General features: G+C 39.1%; 1 protein-coding gene across 3 annotated transcripts in view; it reads left to right on the top strand.

The window, feature by feature from the left end:
* DNM3 (dynamin 3) overlaps window positions 1–23,363 on the top strand; it is a 600,651-nt gene that overhangs the window by 265,319 nt on the left and 311,969 nt on the right. For 2 of the 3 annotated variants that reach the window (XM_053604810.1, XM_053604811.1), the window contains exons 11-13: window positions 2,693–2,779; window positions 7,790–7,860; window positions 18,521–18,572. In XM_053604810.1, coding sequence (XP_053460785.1) covers window positions 2,693–2,779; window positions 7,790–7,860; window positions 18,521–18,572 — 210 coding nt within the window. Of the gene's footprint in view, window positions 1–2,692; window positions 2,780–7,789; window positions 7,861–18,520; window positions 18,573–19,387; window positions 19,418–23,363 lie in introns of all 3 variants that reach the window. The other variant, XM_053604809.1, reaches the window with a different exon arrangement.

Here is a 23,363-nt window from a genome sequence, read left to right as displayed (position 1 = left end):
GTCCTTTTCTTGTATGTATCTGAAGAGGAATTGGGACCAGAGCTTTACATTTGAGAAAATAAAACAGAGATTTTGATTTCTGCACTCCCAAACCAGTTCAAGGTCAATCAGCTATTAATCAAACTCCTTAGGCGTCATTGTTTTTCCTGCTTTGCCTCCATGAGGGCAGGTTCTCCTAGTGTGTTCTTTTTTCTTTTGTTCTGCTTAGTATTTAGACTTCTGGTTGTCCCGATTGTAGGTGTAAAATTATGGCTCTGGCAGGGTCCTCTCCTGGTAAAATTGAGCCCATGGTAACAGGCTTGGGAAGGTCAGGAGACGCACACACACATAAAATCAATCCTCCTGCCAAGGCCAGTAGACATTCTTAGATGCCTGTACTTCATGGGATACTCTTGTCATTTTGGCCTTTCCCTGACACAATGATGGCCATGTCCTGGCCTGGGGTCCTTCAGCTGTCAAGCATTTTATTTCTGAATAAATATTTATGTTGCTACTCTTTGGTGGCTTTAAAAATAACCCTCTGCTGGAATCTACTTCCTAAATGTTGTTAAAGGCATCCCACTCCTCCTTGGTAGACTCCTGTGCTTGTGTGGTTACTTCTGAAGCAGTGTGGTTCTGTAACAGTGTGGCTGTCATTGAAAAGCAAGCATCCCTTGATAGCTTGTGCTTCCTGAAGGCAGAAGGGCAACATGCTCAGGTGGCCCAGGGCAGGCTAGTGGTTAGTACCAGGTTACTGATCAGGATACTGGGAAGCTGAAAAGTCTGAAGCTGAGGGACCACATCTGGTGAGGGCCTTATTGCAGGTGGGGACTCCAAGCAGAGTCCTGAGGCAGTGCAGGGTATCATTTGCTTGGGGAGAGGGCTGGTGTGCCAATGCGTTAGCTCAGGTCTCTGGTCCTCTCCTTATAAAGCTACCAGTTCCATTCCCAATAGATCAGTTCATTCATGTGGGCGCTGCTCTCAGGACCAACTCACTTCTTAAAAGCCCCATCGCTCAGTACTGTCATATTGGTGATTAAATTTCAACAAGAGTTTTGGAGGGGACAAGTATTCAAACCATAGCATTATGTTTGTGTATAATCACATTATCTATTTAATAGTCTGATTTTCTTCACTTGGACTCACATTATAAAGGTTTTACTGTGTCATTGGATATTATTAGAAATATGATTTGAAATGACTTTATTATATTCCCCAAGTAGATACACCTTAATTTATTTAATATCCCTGGATATTTAGGTGGTTTATATTTCTGTTTATTCGTCTTATTATTGCTAATCTGTGTGATGCTGTGATAAATGTTCTTATGATTTTAGGTCAGAATGCTGTGAGGTAATTAGGGTGATATGCGTGTGTGTGTGTGTACACATGAGCATGGTGTATTTAAGGTTTTTGATGCATATTGACAAATTGCTTTCCAGAAAGGCTGTTCTCACTTACACTTTTCAGCAAGTTTAAACTGTGCTAATCTTAGTATACCTTCAACTATAGTAAGTCTTATAAAAAATAACCATGGAAGTTTTCCAATATAATAGTTATTGGAAAAAATCCTAATTGGAATTAATCTTTTCCTGGCATAAGCCATGGATGGATGTGCCCACATTTCTCCATTTCCTCTTCTGCCATCCCAATAGAAGCCACCATTATTTCCCTTCTGAATGGCTTCAACACCAGAATTCTTAACAAGCTTGCAGGGATTTTCCTGACATGGCCCCTGTCTATCTTTCTAGTGTTGCCTTAAGATCATTCTCCTTAATTTCAGTACTAGTTTGCCTTCCTTTCTTTCACCACTCATTGCCCTCCCCACACCATGCCTTCATGCGCGCTCCTGTTCCTGGCAAGCATCATCTTCCCCACAGCTGTTCTCATGCCCCTTTGCCTGACTAAGGCCTCCTTCTAAGGAGAACTCTTTGAGCACCCTCATGGCCCCCCAATCTTTTCTGCCTTATGTTAAAGACAGCTGTAATTAATCCATTCACTTCTGTAAACTATTGATAGGTTTTCAATAATCTCCTGCATAATTTAGATGGGGTGATTGACATAAAAATATGTACACATACACATTTACTAGGGGAGAATTAAAAAATTAAAGTATGCTCTTTGTGGTTCATGGGATGAATCATCCTCAAAGAGTAATGACAAGGCTCTGGACTCTAGGACTTGGGTCAGAATCTTGGACCTACCATTTTTGAGCTGTTCTAGTCTTGGAAAAGTTATTCGACCTCTTCTGTTTCATTTTCCTCCTCTTTAGAATGGGGTAAATAGTTAAATTTACCATTTACAATGGCCGTGAATATTAAGGGAGTAATTCATGAAGCCTGTTGTACAGCCTGGCACATCGCAGGGCTATGTAGATGTCAGTTACCCTTTCCTTCATTCTCTTTAACATCGTCTTTATCTTTGAACTTTGTTGTGGGCCAACTCCGTGGTGTATAGTGCTTGATGGTGTCTAGGGGTCTGCTTTCTTTCTAGGCATTTGCCCTGTTGATTTTCAGGGCTTTCAGATAATGAGGTTACTTCAGATATTTTGTGGAGCTTCTTCAATCACCAACATTCTTCTTTAGGAATTCATGATACTTCACTTCCAGAATTGTAACGAGTATCGTCCGTAAAATAACATAATTTATCTCTGTTTCTTTTTTGGTAGTATAACTTTTTGAGTTTGAACACTCAAATCTGTTTTTCTTGACAGCTGGCAAACTTCCCCAGACTCTGCGAGGAAACGGAAAGGATTGTTGCAAACCACATTCGTGAGCGAGAGGGGAAGACGAAGGACCAGGTAAGAGGAGACTTTGCCTGGGGGGGCAGCGAGCTCATGGGAAGTATCTATGGCTGTCTGTGGTCTCCAGCAGTGGGCCTAGCCCTTCACAGAAAAAAAAAATAGTGGAACAAAGAACTACACTAATGAACTATACGTGTGTTACTGTACTAATATGTATGTTAAAAAAAACACATAATGTTATATATATTATATAGATATAAAGACTTCAGAAGAATGAGATTTAGGATACAGTACAATAGGACTTGTATTATTTTTTCCCTCAATACCCCATGGATGGCCACGTGCATGCATTCTACTTTGAAAACCACTAATCCAAAAACATTCCACATTTTAAGACAGAGGTTCTTAACTTTTAATGGGCCTGCAGATTCACAGACTCCTAAAATGTTACACAGTATGTTTAGTGTTTTTATTTTTTTCAGAAAACAGTGGACATAGCTTTTCATCTGCTTATCCATAGAAGCTATGATTGAAAAGAAAAAATTTAAGGACTTTTAAACTTTTCTAACTATTTTGTGAGTGTATATGGTTTGTAAGGAGTGACCTCAAGATTGTCTGCTAATCTTAGCTCTGTGACTTAGAGGATTTTCAAGTGAGGATAATTCGTTTAAAAAATGGGAAGGATTAAATGAAAATAATAAAATCTTCTTACATTGAAGTGGATTTTTTCCTCAGTTACTTATAAAACACTATAATGGGAAAAAAACAGAGGTCTTTAAATACTTTTGAATTCCATGACACAGCTGCACATGTGATGTTGTGGCGAGAACACCAGACTTAGGCCACATGTTCCCCGCAAAATAACAGCATGTTCTTGTGCAAATCACTTCTCTGGACTGTTGTTTTCTCATGTACAGCATGGGGACATTGGTCTATATTATCTCTGAAAGCCTCTATAAGTTAGCATTCCAAGATTTTGTGATTCTCAAGTGAGTTGGAAGGAGGGAGGGAGAACTGGAAGAAAGACAAAATAAGAGAGAGAGAGAGAGTGGAACAAACCACAGGGAGAGACAGTGTGTGCAGCGTGTGTGTGTGGGGCTGGCTGGAAGGGGAAAGGGAAGGGCCAGAGAGATGGAGGCCCTGCAGGTTGGGACATCTATGAATGGCAGCAGTCACAGCCTTGCCTCTGCTCGAGCCATTCGGTGCATCGTTAGTTTTTATCACGCTTTAAAAGCTAATTAACTGCTGTTTATACAGTTTTTACTTGTTTTCCAACCTTCACACTCATGGATAGCTGCAATAGCCAAAATCGGAGAAAACAGGCCTTATGACTTAGTTGAGATAAACAAGTCAATATTAATTCATGAGCCAGTGAAATCAAGGCCAAGGCCAGATATACAGCCTCATGGACAGAGGATCCTCCCCCAAACCCATCTGCTGTCTTGGCTGCTCCTGGGCTGAGAAAATTTAACATTCTCAGGAATCAGCTGTACTCCTGACCTAAGTGAGCTAACTTCTATTTTAGTGTCTTTATGATATCCACATGATGAGATATCCTACTTAACTCTTAGGGATCCTCTGTAACAGCGGTTCTCAACCTGTGGGTTGCGACTCACAGGAACTATATTAAAGGGCCACGGCATTAGAAAGGTTGAAAAACACTGCTCTATAAAAATAACACTGAAGAAGAACAGTGTAATTATTATTTTTTTAAACTGTCTTCGTGATCATAGCTGTGTCAGTTGCTAACTTCTTCCTAGTTTGTGTTTCGGAATTTTTGTTTCAGCAGAATGACCCGTTCAATCCTTGCCTTGTCATCAAGCCTGTGGGCTCTGGGCTCAGACTCCCTGGCTTTGAATTCACGTCCTCCCATGTACTTTCTGTGTAACCGCTGACAAGTGACTTGACCTCTTTACACTTCAATTTCTTCATCATAAAGTGGGACAGTAACGGTAGTTAACCCAGAGACATGCTGCGAGGATGAAATGAAGCAATCCAGATATGGCTCTTGGTTCTTAGTTAATTGTAGTTGTTTTTGTTTCTGTTCCCAAGAGCTGTGACACACAGTAGATGTGAGGAAGCTTTTCCTTTCCTGATTTCAAGGGAAATTATCTTCCATCTGCAACTCTGATGCTGTGATTACTTCATTCCCCAAGTGTGGCCTAAGCAGAGGGACAGGCATTGCTCACCCCATGACAATATCAGGCTGTCTGGTCTCACAGTTATCGGCCTGCTGCAGACACCACCTGTGATCACTTCTAACGTGGACCTGTGCAGCATGGCAGGGAAGTGGGAAATATCTATGGCTGTCTGGTGGTGACTGCTTATGGGACCACGTACACGCCATTTGGGATGGATCTCACATTTGAATTCTGACCTCTGAGCTGCCCTGGGCCATGTGGTACTTTTGAACTATCTGGTCAGTGAAAGTGAGCTGTTTCCTTGGGTCTTTTGTCTGAACTACTTTGAGGCATTCCTTTCTTTCTTTCTTTCTCTCTCTCTCTCTCTCTCTCTCTCTCTCTCTCTCTCTCTCTCTCTTTAAATAGAACTGGTGCCAAACTCTGCTCTGGCAGCTTTTATGTGTGTGGGGTGGGGAAGTCTTCAAGATTAAAAATACGGAAAACCGTAAATCTACCTGAACTTTGTCCTTAAAGGTTTTTGAGCCTGTTTCTGTGCCAGCTGTTACTCTGGGCGCTTCCGTTCGTGAGGCTGCCCAGGGAAGTGGCCGATGCCGTGGGTGATCACTGCTACCTAGGGTGGCTTCACTTTTCTTCAACTACATGTGCAATAGCCGTGGGTGAAAAACACAGTGAGAAACTCGGAGACGGTGAGAAAAATGAGGAAAAAGGGACTATTTTCCTGTTCATCCCCCACATGCGACCTGGCTCTTTTCCTAGAGTGAACACAGACTCCCAGTTTCCAGGAATATGAATGAGAACAGCTATAGCTTTTATTTTTTTTCCACTTTTTTTCCTATATTGCCGTCCAAGTTAATGTGTATGAATGTCCAAGATATTCACGATACCCTTTGGCAACATCGAGAATTATGTAGATATTTTTCTCTTTATTGTGGCAACAATTTATTTGTGCTTAAATATTGCAGTTTATTGGTATAAGCTTCTGGAAAAATGAGTTTGGGAATATAACACTTAATGGGTATTGGCTTTATTGTTGGGAGAATAGAGGCAAAACTACAGCAAATCTCATAATGATCATTCTGCCTAAGTCTTCAGTTTTTGTCAAGGGATGAAACAAAACTGTATCTTAGCATGTGAAAAACTGTATCTTAGCATGGGAAATGTTTTCATACAAGTACGATGTCATTGACCAATAGCCTCTGTGCCGTAGCTTTATTTTTGGTAGTGGCAGTGAATTTTGGGTGATCTTTTAAGTCTGCTTTTAGCAGGTCCCCTTGTGACTCTTAGCAAGATTTGGTCAGATGACTGGTTGAGATCAGCCACAAAGGCAAAACCTCAGAGCTCATAGCATTGGGTATTAAGTAAGAAACTTATTATTATTATTAAAGTGGCCATATACTAATCACAAGGGAATAAATTGTTCCCTTTCAAGTCAAGTTTTTCAAGCATGGTAGATAGTTATGAAATTAAAACCACAAATATTTATTGGACACCTATCATGTGTATCATGCTAAGTTCTGGGGACAGAATGGTGAACCAGACAAACCTAATTCCTGCTTCTCTAGAACTTACAGTCTTGTAGGGAAGAGAAACATCTCACACAAAAATTATATAAATAATTACATTTGCAGTAAACACAAATTTATGTATAGGGAGCAATATATGGGATATAGACTCAAAGTAACAGCAGGATCCATCCTGTTCTTGGGTGAGGTTAGGAGGTAAGGATCAGAGAAAGCTTTCCTGGTTGGGTGCCCACCGGAAAGCATGGTGTAGCCTGTGTCTGCAAACTGTTGCCTTTCATGAAGGGAGGCAGCATAAACCTACTCACTGTGCTCATCAAAAGCTTCTTCAGCAAACTCAAAGTGCAGAGCTCTGGAGGTGTTCAGGCAGAGATTAGTCCTTTACTTTGTCCTATCAGTTCCTCTCAGCATCCTACAAAAAGATAGATCACTGTTGTAGAGCAAAGGGAAACTTAGGAAGGGGAGCTCGGTTTTGAATTCCTCTGGAATAAAAACCTTTCTTACAGTTTTCCCTTGCTCGGCTCCCCTCTTGTTTTCTCTGAGGCTCCCTGTCTCCCCATTGAAGAATATTTTCCACAGAAGGACTTTCCAGATGTCTGGCTTAGAGTTTGCAAGTCTCTTATGATTAGAGTATTTTCATGTTGGCTGGGACATACATTTGGTTTCTTCCTTCACAAATCTTGACTGAGTGCACATGGTGTTCCAGGAATTGTTCTAGGCACTAAGGATGCAGCAGTGAATGACAGATGAGGTCTGTATACGGAACATGCGAAAACTTGCTCCTTCTGCTAGTGGTAGTGCTAAAAAAAAAAAAAAAAAGGCAGGGAAGATGACAGAGAGTAACAGGGGTGCCAATTTAGACAGATCGGGCAGGGAAGATCCCTCTGTTGAAGAGGTATTTTAACAGAGACCTGGCTGATGAAGCTGATGGATCTCAAGGAAGCCTCATGTTTATTTGTATATTGCCTTTGTGGGTTGGTTGATAAGATGCCTACGGAGCTTGATGCTATAGAAGATACAGATAGGGTGTGTACACATAGGCTGTGTACAAGAGCAGGAAGCTCCGAGCAGCCCCTTATTGGCTGTCCTGCCACATTATGCCTACATTGTAGAAGAATCGGATAATTCTCCACTCTGTATGAAACTAGGCAATAGTACATGCCCATAAACAACAATACTCTTCTCCTCATTTGGTACTTAGACTTAACTTTTCAGGTAGATTTTTAACTTATGAGTTTAGGGTACAATAGTACAAGTCTAATGAAGAAAAATTAATGTGACTTTCCTAATGGACGCATCCTTTAAAAAAATTAATGAAGATAAATAATTGAGGGGCAATGGTTGAATCTAATGTTTGAGAATTTTTAAGATGGGTCTTTACGGAAGTATCTCTCTTTGGTTCACAGGTCCTCCTCTTGATTGATATCCAAGTCTCTTACATCAACACCAACCATGAAGACTTCATTGGCTTCGCAAAGTACGTGAAACACTTGACTGTCACATGCAATCCTCTCGCTGGCTTGTCTAGAGCAAACATTGTGGATTTTTACTACATTTCCACCACCTTTTGACAGCACTGTCTGTGTCAAGATTAATTCTGAATTACTTACTTATGAGGTCTGGGCTCCATGGCTGAGGGGCAGGATTTTTATTGTTCTTTTGATAAAGTAGTTGGCTCCGTGGTGCAGCCTGTGAAGTTATATGTGTCTTAGATGCTCATTATTTTTGGATGATGATCTGCAGTCTGTACTTGAACTCCGATAGATAAGCAGTAACAAACACACACTTAAAATATGTTCGGAAACAATTTTTCACATTACTTTGAAAAATCAAGTACAATTTATTGACTATAAGCTTTTTCAGTTTCTCTAAGTCACAATGTAAAGTCATGTTTTATAAAAACTTTCCTTTGTGAACTTAGATGTAATCTGTTTGGATGAATATTCTCTTCTCTATAAAGTATATACGCTTTATATTTGAGGTCAGACAATGAAGTCTGTGATTTCATCCTAGAAAATGTGCCACTTACCTCCTTGCTGAATATCACTATGGTCACCTTTAAAGTACTCCCTTGGGCGATCTGGGGACTGTAATGATATTCAGCAAGGAGGGATGTAGCACTTTTTCTGGGACAAATTTGTTAACTTAGTTGTCTAAGCTGTCTACAATGACAGCTTTGATGACTATTCCAGAAAAAGAGCTCTGAAGCTGCTTTGAAGGGGACCAGGCGCTGGCATCAGTGAATAGTTTCCCTCAAAGGTGACTATGGTGCTGTTCGGCAGTGAGGGATAGGTAGCAATTTTCTAGAATGAGTTTGCAAACTTAATTGTCCAACCTTATATGCTCGTCTAGATATAGCAATTCTTCAGAGACACTGTCATTTTTTTAAAAGCTTGAATTCACTGTTTTTTTTTCCGTTCTTGTTCGTGGAACCAGTTTTTCTTTGATTTAAAGAAACTCGATTCTTATTCTAAGATATATTTTTGGCATATAAATGGTTTCAACCTCAAGTATTACTTTCACTTGTACTAAATAGTTAAAAATAGAGACAAAAAAATAAAATACTACAAAATATCAAATGAATGTATTTTAATACAGCCTGACTTAGAAGACACAGATATGCAGACCACGTGACCCAGGCTAAACCACGGCCTGAGGAGTTTATATGCATACGGTAGGGAGAAAAGGCCCAATTATCCAGCAGAAAACTATTTCATTATGAACTGGCTGTAGTTGTGACAGTCTAGCCAGTGGTGTAAAGACACCTTTCACAGTGACTAGTACAAGTGAATGGTCCTCAACTGACTTCTTTCCACAGCACATATGCAAACTTGTTACAACCTGGCGAGAGAAATGTGGCCTGATCTAGTTGTCTTTCCAGCCACAGTACCCGCTCCAACATGTGCATGGGTATTTGCTGCCCGGGCATTGCAAACAGACCTACCTGCTTCCCTCCTAGTCTTTGTGACTGTCATCATTTGAACTGTTCATTTCCTCCTACAAAATGCCCCCAGACGATTAAGTGCCTAATTGTGGAAGAGGCATCAGAGAATTTCTTTCTTTTTTTTTTTTTTTTTTTTTTTTGCAGTTTTTGACTGGGGCTGGGTTTGAACCTGCCACCTCAGGCATATGGGGCTGGTGCCCTGCTCCCGTGAGCCACAGGTGCCGCCCATCATAGAATTTCTTTTAGGGTTCTTCCATAGTCAGTAAACTCCTGGTGGCTTGTGCCAAGTTCTACTTTGGAGGTGTGGGCAAATGAAGAAAGAGAAGGAAAAAAAAGTTATTTTTGCCTTTTAGGAGTTTGCCTAGTAATGGGAAAGTAGAGAGAAACATATATTACAGATTTAAACTGACACTTCTCCATTTGTTTTGATGGCTTCTTTTAAGGAGTTTAAAAGACAAACCAATCCTGAGTCATTTGAAATAATGGGAATGCTGCCTTTAATGTTGATTTTTATGGATTACAAATGCCAGTTAGGTTCCTACAAAAATCTAAACTTAATAACCTCAAAAGCCAAAAGGCTGTTTGTCGCATTGCCCCCTTGTTGTGGGGTTCCAATTTAAGAGGAAAGCGTAGAAAAAGTCGTAATCTGTTTGGAAAGATTCAGGGTTCAAACATATTATGTAACCTGTGCCTTCATTTTAATTTCACCTTTATATTCTTGAAATAATTTTTTTTTCTGGATTATCTTTTAAAAAATTAAAAAAATGATAGATGGGCCAGAGTTTATTTCTTCCTTAGCCAATGTCAGTGTTTTCCACCGCAGAAGCTATTGGACTAGTTTTATATTGATCATATCGATTTATTGGTTTTCAAGGGCATATCATTTTTGAAATTTAATACTTTCAAACAGGCTTTTGATATAGTCTCACTGTAATGTGGGTCAGATATACTATCAAACTTTTTGATTCTGGGCAGAAAAAAAGGAGCATTGCTAAAACTGCTTTAGAAATGTAGCAAATCCGAGCATTTCTCATGTTCAAACCTTCCTTCAAAGGACTAGAGGGGAAGTCAGCAAGCTGGTTGATTATTTCAGGGTTTGCCACTGCTGCATCTCAGTTTATTGATCTATCAAATGGAATAATAAATAATTCTTATGTACCTTTCAGGATTTTTGGAACATCAAAGTCATGAAGTTATGTGGAAATGTCTTAGAAAACTGTGGTGTAATCTGTAAAAGTTAGAGGCAGTCAGTTTTATACACACCCGAGGAATTTGATTACTAGATGTTCCATTTTACTTTGTAATGAAGGTTTTAATAACATAGGTGTGATTGTCACTGGAGTAGTTGTCAGTTACTAATATCATTATCTCCAAATGTGTTATTTTGGTCTGAGACTCAGAGGTAAATGTCCTTTCCATTTGTTTGCCGGTTTGAAGTACATTTCAGTGTGACCTGGGGTGATTATGAAGATGAAGAAATGTTCATTTCCAACTCGCTTTGAGGAGTGGTGGTATTTTTATTTGTGCTTTTAAAAATTAAAAAACATAGTGGTAGCTGTAAATTTTAAAGTTGGCAAGAATGCTGTTACCATCAAGAAAGAAAATTCAAGCCATATTTGAAGACAATTATGTAAGTATTTTTAAGTTCCAAAGATAGAAAATTAAGGTCTGGGGTTGTGAAAAATAAGCATTTGTTTCATGGGATTTTTAGAGTTGCCAAGACAGACGGAACAGCCTCTCAGATTTATAGGATGGTGATGTAAATAGTATTTTACAAATGCAATCTTTCTCAACTGGGATGACTTTTTGTTCTAAATTTTTTTGAAGGGAAACGAACTGTTAAAATAAAATTAGTGGAATATTTAGTTTTGTAGTATTGTTCAGGACATCTCAAAATTTTTCTCTATGCTGTAGCATTTGTTCTGCCATGTTGAACATGCAGAAATTCTTTTTCCATCTTCTCATTTGTTAGATATAGACCGGAAAATATGTACTGTGTGTAATATGTCCAAGTAAGTGCCGCTGTAGGCTTGCTTTGGAATTTCCTGGCTTCTAAAAGCTTAGTCTTTCCACTACAATAAAATTTCCAAACCTAAAAGTTCAGTATTTCAGAAGAAAATATTAACTTTCCTTGTGACTTAAGGGTTTTATTTTGTCATTCTTTCCTGTTGGGACATAAAACCCTAAATTGTATATCTATATCTATATCTATTTTAAACATAATATGGTGAGTCTTTGCTGTTTAAGAAAGTAAGAACTGGTCCAATTGTTCCTTCATTTACTTCCCCTCATTCTTAGCAGTCCTGCTGTCTGATCTGAACAGAAAGGCAGGCTTATTAGCTGAATGCTTTGGAAAGTGAAATCTCAAACTCTTATGTTCTTCTTCCTTTGTTCCATAACCCAATGTGCCTTCTGAGTTACTAGGATTTATGCAGTCTAGTGATTTAAGGGAAAGATAGGCTTCAGAAATGGGCTGTTAAACTAATATCTCTATACACCACAAGCACCAGACTAAGGTCTGTTTTTCAATCTGCTGAGTAGGTTTCAGCACCTGTTTTCTCACAGTTGAAATGATACAGTGTGCAGATTCCAGTTCTTATTATATGAGCCCCATGAAAATTCTTTGGGTTGCAACATTCATTATATCTCTTTCCTGATCCTCTGGAATGCCTCTGTTGCCATTTTGCTAAAGGCAGTGCATTTGAACCTTGTCATTAAATTCCAGAGCAGTCTTTGTTTTTCCCTTTACATTCTTTTTTTATTTTTCCCTAATGCATACATTATATTCTATTGAGTATTATAATAGTTTTTCTGGATCCTTTTCTTACATGAGAATGTTTTCTCTCTTCTGGAATCAAAACTTAGGTGTTAAAAAGCTACTTCATTTGACTCTTACACAAATTTAGGAATTAAATGTTTGGTTGCTTCTTGGGGTATATCACAGCTTTACAGTATAATGAGTCCAGTATGATTGCTCTAAGACCTTCTTTAGTGGACCTTACTATACCAAAACCAGATAAAGACACAACAAAACAAACAAACAAAAAATAAAAACAAACAAAAAAAAAACTAGAGGCCAATATCTCTGATGAACATAGATGCAAAAATTCTCAATAAAATACCAGCAAACCAAATTCAATAGCACATTGAAAAGATTATTCATCACAGTTGATTGAGATTTGTTCCAGAGATGCAAGGATGGTTCAACATATGCAAATCAATCAGTGTGATACATCATATCAACAGAACAAAGAACAAAAACTATACAATCATTTCAACTGATGCTGAAAAAGCATTTGATAAAACTCAACATTCTTCATAATAAGAACTTTCATAAAACAGGGTATAGAAAGAACAATAACATAACGAAAGCCACATAGGACAGACTCACAGCGAGCATCCCACTAAGTGGGGGCAAACTGAAAGCTTTTCTCCCGACATCTGGAACAAATCAAGGATGCCCACTCTCACAATTGGGTACTGGAAGTTCTAGCTAGAGCAACTAGATAAGAGAGAGAGATAAAGTGCATCCAAATTGGAAGGGAAGAAGTCAGACGGTATGATCTTATATTTTGAGAAACCCAAAGAACTCACCAAAAAACTACTAGAACTAATCAATAAAGTTGTAAGATATGAAATCAACACATAAGATAAAAAAAGAAGTAGAAGATCTCTTAGCTTCTGCTAAACAAGCCCCAGGGCTCAGATATATACAGTTAGTTCTTTATATGCTTCACCATTGAAATATACAGGAGTGGCTGCCTCTTCCCATTGCCCCACTCCTTGGTTTCTGTGTTGCCATTTAGCTAATATTTTCTCCATCATGGTTGCAACTAAAGTCTCTTATCATTCCAGATCGCCTATGCAAAAGAAACACAATGGTGGAGGTAAAGGCACACCCTGACTTTTGCCATGGAATCTGTCTTTGAGGGACTCTCCATTTCCATGACACATCTGAACCCTCTTCCACTTGACTTAAAGTCTAAAGGCTAAACTAATTGATATGATTTCCAAGACTCTGTTTCATCTGCCTCCTGATTATCTCTTCAGCCTGTTGTCACTATTTCTTTATTTCCCGGTCCTAGCTCTGTGCCACAGCCATCCTGGCCACTTTTGGATCCCTAGATGCGCTGTGCTCTTGTCTTAACACATGCCTACAATGTGCTTCGTCAAATTATTGAATTGAATTATTGCAGATGAACACTGATAGTCTGGTTGTAAATAAACCTGGCATCAAAATAGAGTTCCATGAACATTTTTTAAGACACTTGCATAAACTCTGTGCTAGGTAAAATCAGGGGTAAGAGAGAAGTGGCAATACCAAGATTAATGCACTCCATCATTGACTATCAAAGACTAGACATTGTCAGAAGGGAGTTAGAGATTAGTCTATAACATATAGTTCAGTTTGTATACTACAGGCACAGACCAAATGCTTCAGGAGTTCTTGGAACGGAGGGATAACTGGAGGTTTCTAAAAAGGCATGATTCAGATATGGCACTTGATTGAACTTTGAAGGATGGGAAGGACTTCAGTAGTCGGGGGGCAGGGAATGGGGTCTGAGGGGACTGCTTCCTGTCTTCCCTACTTCAGAGTCAGTACTGACCATTTAGGGGAGGTAGTTCTTACTAAAGTATTGCTTTGATCATGCCGTTTACTGGCTCAGAGATATTGGATATTTTCTGCTGCCTCTAAACAACAGCCAAATTCTTCATAATTGGCCTCAATGTACGGTTACTGTACTAGCTGACTTTTAAGGTCATTTACAACCTAAGTCTATGATCATATAATTCTTCCATAATAGTTTTAAGTCTCTACAACTTTCCTACGTGCCTCACATTTCTACCTCCTGGCTTTGCTAATGCCAGTCTATATTCCTGGAATGTATTATGGTTGATACCCTTCCTTTATTAAGATTTATCTTTATTTTAATTTTTTTGGTAAAAATCTCAAATCATATCAGACTGAAATTATATTTCTTATCTCTGAACATTCAGGGCAATTAGTATGTCTGGAATTTGTTTGACAGTCACATATGCCCTTGGCATACTCTTCTGTTATTTGAGTCTTTTGTCCTGTATGTATATAGATAAGGATAGAAGGGAATGTGCAGAAACATTTTCATCTAAGAGATAATACTATAGATTCTTTGACTGTCTCGTAATGTACTCTTATTTTACAAAAATTTAAATTTCCTGAGTAAGAGAACATTTAAAACATATTTATGTGTATTTTATAATATTGCAGAGAAAATCAGTTAAGTACTGTATTTTGCTGTGTAAAATGTGCTTCTGTGTATAATATACACCCACATTTTTGGCTCAAACTTTTAGAAAAATGCCCCTCAAGAAAGTAACCAGCTCTCAGCTAGGAGAGACCCATCTGGGCAGGGATGATGCTCCCCTGGCAAGTGTGTAAATTGCACTGCCCTCCTGCAGCTGCCTGCTCTTTGAAGCCTGCACCTTCCCTCTCTCCCAGGAGCCCCCACCTAGAGAAGCCTCATGTTGGGGAGCTGTAGCCAAGATGGCCACTCATGTAGCTAGTGGGGCAAAATCATTTGAGGCAGCCCGGTCAGTCCCTGGGGCCTCTGTGGGGCTCCCGGCCCCCTCTTTGTGGCTGGTCCTTGGGCCTTGGCCTTCACCCCACAAAACCACAGCCCACCTCACCAGTCCTACTACCACTTGTGGTGCTCAGTGGAGGCCGCTCTGGCCTCTAGCAGACCCTGGATCCTCCTGGGATGGAACCCCTATGCACCAGGTGGGCCCAGGTAAGAGGGCCCAGCAGCCTTGGAAGGCCCACCTGGGTCCCCTGCTCCTAACCTGTACTACCCATGTGTAATGCACATCCTTTCTCTCAAAAGTTTGGGCAAAAGAAGTACACATTATACATGGCAAAATATGGTAAGTATATCCATCTCTGCCCAAGGGCTCAAATTAACTTGTACATCTTTACATGTTTTCTGATTATGAGAAAGGATATATTCTAAGTAGGCATCTTATTTACATTTTGTTATATTATTTTAAAAGTAACTAAGTATCTAAATACATTGGTAGTAACAGCATGTTTGCATTTATGGGGGCAGTTGCTACAGAGGAATTAATTTTTAGATGGAAAGTAAAGGTAACTCAGTGTTCTGTTCTAACTCTAATATTTGACTTGGCTTATAAAATAAATCTACTTTTCCTTCTGTAGATTCATTCTTATAAGTGGCAGGTCCTAAATATGCATTATTTCATTGCTGAAAGCTGTTAGTGAATATTCTCTTTATCCAGTTTTTTGAGAGTACTTTGCTTCTCAAGGGGTTTTAGGCCTATAAGGAACCTTAGAAGCAGTCATTTCAGTCCTTCACTCCTTCTCTTTCTCTCTGCTTTTGTCTGCCCCTTTCTTAAAAACACACACGTACACATTTTACAGCCGAGAAACTGAAGTCCATGTCTATCAGACTGTGCTCAAGGTAGCAAAGGAGTCATAAACAATCTCTGTGCCTTTTGTTCCCTTCCCTTATGTGATTTTAATCTAACCTGTACATAATTTTAGCATCTCCAATTTGTTCAAAATAAACATCCGCGGGTCTCTCATAATTATGAAGTTATTACCACTAGTCACTGCCTTATTGAAAACATTGTCCCTTAAAAAACTCTTAAAAAGCAATTATGATGCTTGGAAGAGATAATCCTAGGTCATGAAGAAGGCCTGATTTCATTCTGATAATAGTTTTCCCATTTATTCCTGGAAGAGAGGGAAGCCAGGAGGGCCCTGGGATGGGAACATTTAGTGGAGAAAGATAGTAAGGAAGAGCTCTGAGGCACTAGGCAAGTAGGGTTGGAGATGCTCCACGCGCGGGGGCCTGGTGAGCAGCCAGAGGGCAGTGTGGGCACGCTGGATCCTGGCCACAGCCACACATGAACTTCACCTCTCTCACAGCTTCATGCACAAAAACTTGAATAACATAGATTTAGATTATTTAGAGAAATGTTTGAAGAGAAATGAATTTCATAGAGATTAAGGGAATTAATCATTTAAAAGCTAGAAAAACAACAAAAAATGAGGAAGGAAGAAACTGAAATTAGTAAATTAATTAAAAAGCAAAAATACACACAAACTATCTTTAGCAAGCAAATACAGTATGGCCTTTAATTACCCACTCCCTGCCCATCCTTGCTTGAATTGGTATGTGGTTTTTCATGAGTTTGAGTGAAGGGAAGCAGCTTAAATACATCAAGGGAGGTTATGAGGGATTGCTGTTTTGAACACCTGTTCTATGTCGGGTGTTGATGTCTAACTTGCTACTGTACCACAACATCTCATCACTTTAAAACAGCGACTCCTGGCCCTAGTATACCTTTTTTTCTATTTTAGACTATTCCACTACTCAACCCTCTCTGATGGAAAATATTGAGTATTGCTGGTCTTTCAGCAAGACTTTGGTTATTATCAGAATAACCAAAATTAATTGCATTCTTTTAATATTGATAGGGGCTCCCTCATGGATCTACCAGAAGAAACCCTTTGTCCTTTTAAGAGATAGAGTAACATGTTGCTTAAATGTGTGGGCTCTGGGGTTAAACTGATGGGGTTATGTCTAATTTTAATTTTCTGTGCCCATGTGTAAAGTGGGTGATAATAGCATCAACCTCATTGGACTTGTCATTCAGCAGATGTTTGTTGAAGCCAACTATGTGCCAGGTTCTTTGTAGACACAAACTGTAAATAAACTGTATAGGAAGCTGAAAGGTGAAACATGCCGTAGAGAAAAAGAAAGCAGAATAAAGGGAATGAGCGTCTTAGAGGAAGGGAGGGATGTAGTTTTAAATAGGATGGTCAGGACAGACGTCACCAAAAGGGTAAAACTGCAGATGCTGTGAGCCATGCAGATGTATGGGGGAGGTGTACTCTAGGCAGCGAGCTGGCCTAAAAGCTCTGAGGTGTGAGTGTGCTGGGTGGTCGGAGAAAGAGAAGGTGCCTTTGTGGCTGGAACTCTCCAGTGAATGAGCTGAAGGTAGGACGGATGACTCTAAGAAGCAGAGAGTTGGGGTTAGTGGAGTAGGGCCTCATGGACCCCTGTGAAGACTTTGTCTTTTGCCATGGTGTGGAATGACAGTAGAGGGTTTTGAGCAGAAGAGTGACATAATCCTTTTTAAAATGGTCACTGTAGCTTCTGTGTTGAGAGTAGGTGTCAGGGGACAAGTGTGGAATCAGAGACCAGAAAGTAGATGATTATAGATATCTGAGTGAAAGATGAGAGCAGCTTGGATTGAGGTGGGAATCTTGGCAGTAGTAAAAAGATGATTGAATTTTAAATATATTATTGGAAGATAGTCAGCAGCATTTGCTGATGCTTGGATGTGGGATGTAGGAGGAAGATGAGTCAAAGATTTTGACCTAAGCCCTTGGAAGTATGGTCTAGAGCTGACACTAAGAAGGGGAAGACTCTGGGTGGAGAGGGTTTTAGGGGGGATTTCAGGAGTTCATTGTTGACATACTATGTATGAGATGCTCATTAGACGCCCAAGTGGAGATGCTGAGTTGTCAAAAACATGTACGAGTCCAGACTTGGGAAGACAGGTCCACGTTGGAGATGCACTGAGGGAATTGTCAGCGTGTAGTGGAATTCAAAGCAACGAGGTCAGATAGTACCACAAAGAGTTTGGGATATGGAGTCAAATACCGGGTCTCGCCATTAATTAGCAGAGGGACTTTGGGAGAGTCACTTAGCTTCCCTGTGATTCAGTCTCTTCCTCTGTGAAGACTAAAAGGAGTAATTATTTCATGGGGCTGTTGTGAGAATTAAAATGACCACTAATCTATAAAATACTTAGAACATCATATTTAGTCATGTATAACTTAGTTTTCATTACAGCTATTCTGTATACCTGTGGGGCAAATATATCGACTCATATTTTTATTGATGTACCAATGGAGCTTTTCTTCCATCGGTGTTATTATATTTCTGGTTTGTGATTATTATTTGCTAGTAGGAGTCTCACTGAGTTGGTTTTGCTTCCAGAATTTAGCCAGCCTGGATTTTTGATATTGCTCTGTCACAGTTGTTGGTTTCTTTTTTTAAAAGCATCTATATCTATATCTATATATGTATATATGTATTCTGATATATATTTTTTAGTATCTATTACTTGTTCAGAAAAAAGTCTTATGTGTTTCTTCAGTGTTACTTTCCTTTGCTTTTCTCAGTGCTCAGCAGAGGAGCAGTCAGGTTCACAAGAAAACCACAATTGGAAATCAGGTAGGAGTTGTTTAAGAGAATCAGTGCATGCCTGCCCCAAAGAACTTGAACTAAATCACTTGATTGACTATTTTTTTAATGCAAATTAATCCCGTGCAAATTTTGCTTGAAGTGCAGCTCTCTGTTTTGGTTTTGCTTTAAAGGTTTTGGAGTGAATTGCATTTCTTTTTGGCTATTTTATGCAGTTAACTATATTGATTTATTTTAAATAACTTTTCTGCTACTTGCTCTGCATTTCAAATTTGACTCCTCATGTCCTATTTTGCTTGCTTATCTTACTCCTAAAATGAATTTAACATTGACTCTGTGAGTCAGTTCAAGGTTAAAATTCGGTGAGTAGTTGCATGAGCTTTCTGAGCTGCTGACTAGTTCACACGTTTGCACAGCTTGGTATCAGTGAAGGGACAGCTCATAAAGAAGGCAGTTACTGGATTTAATCTCTGCCACACTAAATTCTGGTTGGTTAATGAAGATGTTAATTCCTAAGAAGATCTCATCTTTTGAGTTCTTATGTTTCTGGGCTGACCAGCTGTCTCTGACTAATAGCGCTCCGCAGAGATTGTATTAACTCGACAGTTTGCTGTTTCTTTTATGTTTATGTGATTATGAATATTTGCATTGTTATTTCTTTTCAAGTCAAAACAATGATGGTTTTAGAGTTTTTGAAAAAAGTGCAGAGGTACAATTATTGAACAAATTGAAACCTCTGCTCTAGATTTTTCTCCCCATTGTTTTGAAAGGAGAAGAGGTAATAACAGACTTTATTTTAAAAACTTTTTTTCTGAACTAAAGCATATAATTCTTTGCTATTTCAGGGAACCAATCTTCCGCCTTCAAGGCAAATTGTACGAGCTAAGTTCTGTAAGCTTTACTGTTGCTTTTCCATTTAGCTTCCCAAGGGCACAGTCTGTCTGTAACTGATTAACTCAACTAGTGCTTGCTACTAATTTTTTTTTTAAACTTAGGTTGTCTTGTCCATAACACCCTATCATTGAAGTAAAAATCCTCTTAAGAGGGTTCATCCCTTCACTGCTAATAACTTGCTGTGATTGAAAGGTATGAACTAGTAAACTCTAAAATGCTGTAATATTAAACCCTTAACACTGTGGGTGCTTTAATGTTTCTCTAATTTTAATGGGCCTTAAAATAATTAAAATCATTAATGATCTACATCTCTGTCCTTTGATGCTATGTTGTTATGAGATGTAAGCCTTTCTCTTTTTCCTTGTATGATAATATTTCTTGTAAGTGTTCATGGTGCTTCTAAAAGGTGGGTGAATATTAAACATCTGGTTTTGGTGTATTTGTTGATTAAGCCTAACCAATTCCAATCATTTGTATTTGTTTTTTTTAAATAATAAAACAAAAAGCAAAATTGTATCCATTGGCATTTTATGTGGCTATAGTGTTGAATTTTTTGCAAAGTAGATGCTGAATCTCCATTTTTATGGAACCATAAAGACAAGACACTTTCAAGTGATTTGTCATAGGAATTGAGGAAAATACTGCACTCTCATTTCTACCATGGACGAAGCAGGTTTATCCTTCTAACTATGCACAAGTTGGAAATGAGATTGGAACATGGGTCAATTATTTGCCCCATGATGTTTGGAAGACCACAGGCTTTGGATCTTAGACATTCCTGGGTTCAAATTCTGTTCTGCTGCTTAGAATCCATGTGATCTTGGACAAATTGAGCCTGAGTTTGCTCAACTATCTGATGGAAAGAATAGGAAATACCTCTGCAGGGTGATTAAGGGAATCAGAAATAACGTGCACACTGAGGTTTGCAGCCAAGTACAGGATATATGTCCTATCAAGAGTAGAAACCTTGCTCCCAGAAGGTAGGTACTGCTTCTTGAAACTTTTGAGGGGAAATAGTAAGTATCAGAAAATAACAAAAATTATAAAATGAGAAAAATAAAACACGGAGGAAAATTAAAAACTATGGCAAATTATTCTGATGCCTGCAGTGCCCAGATTATAGGCTGGTGTGTTATAAAGGATTTATCTCCAAAAGTTTCCTCATGATCAGAAGCATCTCTAGCTCACAGAAATCTATATTATAGGAAAAGTAATAGTAAAATGGCAGAAATGCATACTTTCAATCAAAGGGAACTCAGAACAGCTTTCAATTCTATTACTTCTAAATGATAAAATCATGCTAATTGCATTTCTGTGTCTTTACTTTTGCTGGATACTTCAAAGTCCATACATTGTGGATGTTTTATAACTAAAGGTGATAGAATTGGATGCATTTTATAATAGAATATAGATCCCTTATCCCAAACCCTTGGGGCCAGTTGGAGCCAGACATGCCTTGAAGGTAAGAATTTTGGGGGATTTTAGAAAGACAATACATTGACTCTATCATAGATTGCCCAACATTCCTCTGGGCTCAGAGGCAGCACCCTGTGACAAACACATTCTGTATCTTCAGAGAAACAAATCAATAGTCACACCACGTCGACTAAATGGAAGATATAAATCTTCTCACATCACATCACATCAAATTTTGCTGCCAAATTTGTTAAAACAAAGAAAGAAAAAACCCAACAACTTTCAATTTTCAAGTAAGAGATTTTGAACCGGAATATATTATTTTCCAGAATAAAATCCAGTAATGTACACGATATAATACATTTTAAAGGGATCCTTTGTTGTTTTTTCTGCTTAGCAGAAATGGACCATAATGAATTGATTGGTTTTTCTTTATGGATCTGAGTATCTGATGTTGATGTGGGTATATGTAAAAAAATGTTTTGCCTACTAAGAGCCTCCAATAGAGGGAGCCTTAGAGCCCAGCCTTCTAACTGATGTTGGCTTTTATGGTTGGTGGGGCTGAAATACCCTGCGGTATCCTGGCAAGTGGTTCATCCATTTTGCTATTTTATTTTATTTTATTTTATTTTTTTAGGACTCCTGGTGGTAAGGCATTGCTGTGCAGTGTCTGTTGAAATGCTTTAGAATGATTTCAGGAAAGCAAAAATTTCCTTTAGAGTCTCAAACACATTTGTTTTTGTCTGCCTAAAAATTTTTAATAGTTTTACCAAAAAATGTCAACAAATATACCAAAAAATGTGAGCACAGATTTCACTTAAAGTTAGACTGGTGAGAAATTTAAACTTCATTCATCTCTCCACTCGTCAAACATGTGTTTGAAACCTTTGTGTACCAAAGTCTGTGGTGGGTATTCAGAGAGCTTGGCCCTCAGGGAGCTCACAGCCCAGTGGGGAGGATGGTAAGTAAGTAAACTAAAGTCTGCCTCCTTTTCCAAGGCTAGCTCCTCCTGACCCTGCAAGTCTCACTGAAACACCACTTCTGCAAGAAGCTGGCCCTGAAATTCAGATCTAAAGTCACCCTCCCTCCTTGCATGATCTGTTCTATTTTATTATCTCAAACAATTTTGTTTATTTATTACTTCTTTTGTCTTTCTTCACTGGGACTTAAGCTCTATTAAAGTTGTTTAATAGAGCTGAAAGCCGTGGAGTAACATTAAAAGGTTTTAAGCACAATCATACTGACTTTATTTATTTATTTATTTAGAAACAAAGTCTCACTCTGTCACCCTGGGGTCGAATGCTGTGGCGTCATAACTCGCAGCAACCTCAAACTCTTAGGCTCAAGCATTCCTCTTGTCTCAGCCTCCTTAGTAGCTGGGACTACAGGTGCCTGCCACAACCCCTGGGTAATTTTTCTAATTTTAGTAGAGATAGGGTCTTACTCTTGTTCAGGCTGGTCGCGAACTAGTGATCTCAGGCAATCCACTCCCCTTGGCCTCCCAGAATGCTATGATTACAGGGTGCCCGGCCCATATTAACACATTGGAGAGATTTTTCTGCCTGCAGAGTGGAGAAAGGCTTTGGAGGGGAGACAAGTCTGGGAAAAGGAAGCTAGTTAGGAAGCTAATGAGGACAAAAGATGATGGTGATCTGGGCTTGTATATTTGTACTGGATTTGAGGAAAAAGTCATAAATTTAAGAGGTATAAGTAGGAAGAATAAAAAAAAAATGTGAGCTGGATGTAGGGGAGAAGGCTGAAGATTGTGTACAATGCCATCCAGATTTCTGATTTAGGCACAGGTAAGGTGGTGGTGCTTTTCTACTGAGAAAGTCAAATTTGGATCCAGGGTCAGGAGGGGTAGCTTTCTGAGTGTGAGACACTTTGGGAGTTTGAAGTAAAAATGTCCAGTGGGAAGTTGGATAAAAGTGTCTAGAGTGTGGAAGAGATAGAGAACTATTTCTTCCAAAGATATTGGTCAGCCATGGAAGGATCTTCCAACAGAAGGGGTTTAGCAACAACCGATTTTTGTGCTAAAAAGATCTGTGTGTCAGCCATGTGGAGTGGATTAAAGGAGTAAAACTAGAGATATGGAAATTGTTGAGTATGGTTATGAAAGAATTCAGGAGGGATAATGTTGGTGGCAAGAGGTATGTAGGAGACGAATTCAAAAAACAATATCTTCAGGGGTTAGAATTGGAAGGTGGTAAGTATTAATACTTTGGGGAGTGGTTAAGGCATCCTTCCATGTTTATGGATAGTGGGACCCACTGACAAAAGGAGTGCAGGAGAAGGGGAGCAAGCATCAGTGAAGATGGGAGAAGGAGATGCTGATTTCAATGTGGGGCCACGTTGTGGCTATGGGGGACATCATTAAAGTTCGAGGTTCGGGACTCATGTACTCTGGAGGTACAAATTTTATAGTTGTCTATACACACACACTATACATGGTAGCTGAAGTATAGATATTACATTTATATATTGTAGCTAAAGCCATGGGAGTATATGAGA

Source organism: Nycticebus coucang, chromosome 10 (assembly GCF_027406575.1).
Source record: "Nycticebus coucang isolate mNycCou1 chromosome 10, mNycCou1.pri, whole genome shotgun sequence".
NCBI lineage: Eukaryota > Metazoa > Chordata > Mammalia > Primates > Lorisidae > Nycticebus > Nycticebus coucang.
This window is presented reverse-complemented; position numbering and strand designations above follow the sequence as displayed.